Raw genomic sequence first — 5,756 nt, 5'->3', positions numbered from 1 at the left:
GCTGGAGCAAAATTAATGGAAAAATGTATAAAATCATCATTGATTTTCCTGAGCTTACTTTCACATCATATTTCTGCAAGTCCTATCAACTTTAAAGTGAACTTGAATTCAACTTCTTATCTACATATCTTATTTATTTCTCTTCCCCTTCCCAACCCAAGCCATCTTCCTTTTTTTCATCCCAAGAGGACATGCACACTCACCAGAAAGAGAAAAAGCACCACCCCCTGTTGGGGCATAGTCATGCTGTAGTCCTCTTTTCTTCTATTTCCTCCATCCCATCAAGATTTGGGGCATGCTCACACATACACCTGGAGTGTTTTTTTGTTTGTTTGTTTTTTAACACCTGGAGTGTTTTTTAAGCTTTTGAGGACAGGATTCAAACTACGGTCAGCAATATGGGAATATGGGATACAGCATCCTATGAACAGGGCTCAGTCACTATTCCATGGGGCTGGCCCCAAGCCATTTTTATAGGCAATGTTTTAGTCAAAATAGGATATACTTGGAATCACAAATAGTTTCCTAATCTCAATGGATTGACATGACAGAAGTCCATTGTGGTATGAGTTGTGATACTATCTTGTAGCTATGCTATCTGCATTAGTAGCTTTGAAGGTTCTTTGGTAGATTAGGAAGATAATGTTAGTTTTTCTCACAGCCCAGAACTAATCACATGACTCCAAAATATTTGGAAACCACTATTGTCTGTACCACACCCAGCTTATTGTAGTTACATCTTATTAATTTCTCTTTTTTTGTGTGTGTCCCATTTCAGTGCTTTTTCCAATTAGTAGCAAGGATGCTTGAAAAAGAATTATTTTTTACTATTTTGCATTAAAATCTAAATGCCTTAAACCTAACCTGTGGAAGTTACTGCATGATATATACTTTGCCTTACTCTCTAATTTTATTATTGTCATTTAGTGTTATTAAATATTATCTATGAGTAGTATATTTTAAATAGGCATTCTTTTTATGTTGTCTGTAGATAATTAGAATGTGATTTTAAGTGTCAAATTTATGAAATTATAATGACTATGAACTGTGTAACTAATGCTAAGAAAAATCCTATTTCATATCGTATCTTGTCACATCGTATGCAATAAGAATCTTTTATTAAAACAACCTTTTGAATGGGGGCCAGCAGGTAGTGTAGTGGCTAATGCACTGAACTCCCACACAGCTGATTGCTGAGTCTTGGACCTGGTGGCTTGAAAATCATGCTAGGTGTGTGTGTGTGTGTGTGTGTGTGTGTGTGTGTGTGTGTGTACCCCAATTCCCTGGAGAATGGAAGAGAAGGGATTGTGGCATGGCCATCCCCACTGAGGGATGATTTCTCACTTTCTCTCTCTTTGTCTCTTTTTAGTGAGTTTACTACCTTATGGCAAAAACACAACAAATAAGCAAAAAAACAGTATTTTCTTTTGGAAACATTTCTAGAGTATAAAATCCTGTTGTAACAAATAAGTTGACTCAGCAATGTTAGACTAATTGTGTTGTGTTTATTTAACAACAAATGATCCCTTAAAATAAATGTTTTCTTTGGCTAAAGTTTGAATGAGAGACGTTCCATTATGGTTAAATGTATTTTTTTTTAAATAACTAAACTATAGTGATCAGTAGATGGCATAGTGGTTACACCGTGAGCATTAGCTCAACTCCCACATGGCCGACTGCAGTTCAAGTCTTACACCAGAGGCTTTAAAAACCACACTGGGTGCATGTGCGTGCTTGCCCAAGATCATGAGAGGAGAATGGAGAAGGCATTGCTGTGGCATGGCCATTCCGTCCTGTGGGGTGATTTCTCACTTTCCTTCATGCAGTCCTATTCTCTCTCCCTTGTGAGTGCACATGCCTATAGGCAAAAACCTCTAAAAACAAAATGACCAAACTTTAATTTTTAGAGTAATTTTAGATTCACAGCAAAATTGAGAGAAAACTGAGAGTTTCTATTTACTCCCTGTCCCTACACATATACAAATAAGAGTGTTGCATTTGTTACAATTGATGAATATATCAGGTTGCTAGAAAATTCATGATGCATTTTTGCATTAAAAAAACTGAAAAATACTTCATGACTTTCTGACAGCCTATTTTATTAAAGCATCATTATCAGCCAAAGTCCATAGTTTTCACTAAGGTTCACTTTTGATACTGTACATTCTATGGGTTTGCCAACAAATGTATTTTTTGAACATGTTTTAACGAAGTTCATACGTTTGCCATTAAGTAGTTAATGCCCTTCAGTTACATCTTCAATTTCTGCTATATTTTCCCTTGGCAATCTGCATTTCCTAATTCTCTCTCTCCCTCTCTCATGCACATCACTCATCACCCCACATAATTTTCTTCTAGTTGGCGTAGTTGGAATATTTTCATAAAATAACTAATCTGTAGGTATAGACTATGGATTAGAGTAATGCCTTTAGCCAAAAGATAAAGGAACTAGGAAGAGCTAGGATTCAATCCTTATTTTGAAATATGTGTGAAAGAAAGACTTTGAATCAGTTCTTTATGATGTTAAGGAGAGTTGTGAATCCTGGGAATCATGCTTATTTATTATTCAATTTTATTTGTTACTATTATTATTATTATTTAAATTTGACCAGAGAGAGACAGAAAGAGAGAAAGGGAAAGTGAGAAAACAAGCTGCCAAGTCCAGTTCTTGAACTGCAGTTGGCCGTGTGGAAATCCAGCGCCCTTAACTGGCACAATACTTGCTGGCCCTGGTAATCATATTTCTAATAAGCTATTAATTTCAATAAACATTTTAAGACATATTTCAATATTTATTTGAAATACAGCAAAGCATTCATTTTTTGATAATTTTTGACAGTTCTTTACATCGATTTTTAGTATTTAATTAGCTAATAGCAATGTCTGTTTTAGCAAATGAAAATTGCATATAGTAGAACTGAGTATGGTATGGTTTGTTAAACGGATCTAGCATAGTTCGAATGACTCACCCAATATTTGACATCTGCTTACTTATAAGCTTTTTATAACAATTTTTACATTATGTTAGTATTGTTGTTGGTGTTTCCTTTCCTTCACTGGCCCAGCCCCATTTAATCACTTCTGCATTAATAAAGAATAAACTCTAGAGGGATTAACCTCCTACTGGACAATATTGAATAGAAACTGATATTTGTGGTGTGAAAAGGTAAGGAAATTAAATCTTTTTCTTTGATAAGAAGTCAATCTGCCATTCTTCCTTCATGTGATTAGTTATTAGGTAAAGGAAATTGGATTTTATGACAGAGTCAAAGAAGTTATGAAGCAGACTCTGAAAACTTGATTGTCTTTGTGCTTTGACTAACAGTGTTTGTCTTGTTCACAGTAACTGTAGTACTGAATGGAAGTGGCTTGTAGACAGAGCAAGAGTTGGGAGCCGATGGACTTGGCTTCAAGCCCAGATTTCAGAGCTAGAATACAAAATCCAACAACTTACAGATGTTCACAGGCAGATTCGTGCCTCCAAGGTATCTGTGGTCTATTTTCCTTAAAAATTATTACCATTAGGTTCTTCTTATTTCACAACACAAAATAATTGTTACAAGGTTTTATAAAAATTTAGTTAATTTTTGTTAAGATTTTTGATATATGAATTGCTATAAATTGAAGCTTTCTTTGTAATTCTTTTATATTCACCAAGATCATTTTGTCATACTTTTTGAGCAAGTCAGAAGTTCTTCACTGAATTACAGTTAGCAAAAATGGTATACATTTTTTTTTCAAAAATTTTTGTTGTGGTAAAATACACCTAGCATAAAAATTACCATCTTATTCATTTCTGTATGTCTAGTTCATTGGTATTAAATACATTCATAATGTTAGGCATCTATTGCCATCCATCTCTATAACTTTTTGTCTTCTAAAACCAAAACTATACCCATTAAACAGTAATGACTTATTTCAAACTATACCCATTAAACAGTAACGACTTCTTTCTCTCCTCAACTTCTAGCAACCATATCTGTCTTCATGATTTTTATTATTCTAAGCACATCATGTAAGTGGAATCATAACAGTATTTTTTTCCTTATAGAAGACTTATTTCAGTTAGCATAATGTCTTCAAGTTAAGGCAACACTTTGCAAGGCTAACCAACATAGGAAGCTTCCAGGTTTGTGTCTAGAGATCTCCCTGATTCTGCCAGGCATATGTGTGCCCATGATCCAAGGCTGGCTTCAGTTGGGGTGGACTGTGGCATCAAGACCCTGCTGAAGGTGTTGTCTCTCTCTCTCTCTCTCTGTTTCTATAGTTCATAGAAGAAGTAAATAAATACATTTTAAAAATGTTAACTGGGAATCAGTTTCTTAGGCATTTCCAAACTTTTTTTTATACTTGATTCATTCTTATAATTCTATTTGTTATTTAAAAAATACATGCAGTATTACATCCTTTAAAGAAAATACAGAGGCTAGTCCATGGCCTGGTGGTTCTAAGAGCTGGATCCTACATGGCCAACTGCATGGTTTAAGTCCCAGTCCCAGTGACTTGAAAAATAACACTGGGCACATACATGTGTGTGCATTGTCCATAATCCCAATGGGATAGGGAAATGGAGGAGAAGGGATTATGGCATGACCATAGGGGTGCTTTTTTCCAATCTCTCTCTCTTTGGTAAACACACCTGCCCCCTGGACAGAAAAAGAAGGAAAGAAAATGATCAAAGAAGAGAGGTTATCTGGTGATCTTGAAGACTGGGAAATCAATATGTGATGGTTAGTTTTGGATGTCAACTAGATTGAAGTGAAGGATGACTAGATGACTAGTGATACACTGTTTCTAGATGTGTCTGTGAGAGTGTTTCCAGACAAAATTGGCACCTGAGCCAAGGGCTGAGAGAGGAATACCCACCTTTAGTATTGACAAACACCATGCAGCTAGCTAGGAACATGTGAGGGACAAGAAAGGAAATGAGGTTTCTGTTTGTTCTCTCCTCCCCTGTCTCAATCCTTATTTCCAAATCATGCTTTTTGTTCCACTCCTACACATCTGTCTTCTTCATCCCTGTACCTTGATTTGACCCTTGGTTGTATTTGCTCTTGACACTTGGGTCCTGCTAAGCATGCAGACTTCAACTTCTTTAACCTTTGAATTCTAGACTTCTAACTGTGGTAGCCTGAGGATGCTCAGCCCTGCAGCCTTTCAAGGGCCCCTCTTAGGCCTTGAACTGGAACTGCATCAGCCTCCCTGCTTCTGAGTCTTTTAGTTGTTTCTCCAACTTGCAGACAGCCTTTTGTGGTACTTTTCTGTCTTGTGATCATGTGAGAAAATTCCTATAATAAATTACTTCTTTTATTATTTATTTTCTTATTGGTTCTGTTTCTCTAAAGAACTCTGACCAATACATACTACAGCTGAAGGCCCTTGAAGAATGAGAAAAAAGTAACTACAGCAACTTATAGAAAATTTTCATCAGGAAATTATTTTTGAATATGGTTCACTTAAATCTAAGAAACAGAACCTATAAACCTAAAGGTTTATGTTTATTCTTTTATCTATCTTTCTGCAGGTACTACCACCAAATCCTACAAAGCATTAAGCAACATTCAACACTTCCTAGCTTCTTTTCCCATTCTTGTATAGCTTTCTGCTCCTTTAAATAACACACTACATTGTCATTCCCAAAACTGATCATGTCGTTTCATGCCTTCAAACCTTTAAAGATTGCCTTTTTCTGTTCCATCAGTTCATCAAGAAAATTACTATTTTTTTCTCCAAAGTCATACTGAGACATCAACTCT

At 35.7% G+C, this 5,756-nt stretch overlaps 1 protein-coding gene across 1 annotated transcript in view; it reads left to right on the top strand.

The window, feature by feature from the left end:
* Nucleotides 1–5,756, top strand: part of KANSL1L (KAT8 regulatory NSL complex subunit 1 like) — a 134,451-nt gene that overhangs the window by 26,549 nt on the left and 102,146 nt on the right. The window contains exon 2 of the mRNA XM_006140087.3: nt 3,344–3,485. Within this exon, the coding sequence (XP_006140149.1) occupies nt 3,344–3,485 (142 nt within the window). The remainder of the gene's footprint in view (nt 1–3,343; nt 3,486–5,756) is intronic.

The sequence above is a fragment of the Tupaia chinensis genome, unplaced genomic scaffold (genome assembly GCF_000334495.1).
Source record: "Tupaia chinensis unplaced genomic scaffold, TupChi_1.0 Scaffold000018_1, whole genome shotgun sequence".
Taxonomy (NCBI): Eukaryota; Metazoa; Chordata; class Mammalia; order Scandentia; family Tupaiidae; genus Tupaia; species Tupaia belangeri.
The sequence above is the reverse complement of the archived record's forward strand: the minus strand, read 5'-3'. Positions and strand labels throughout refer to the sequence as shown.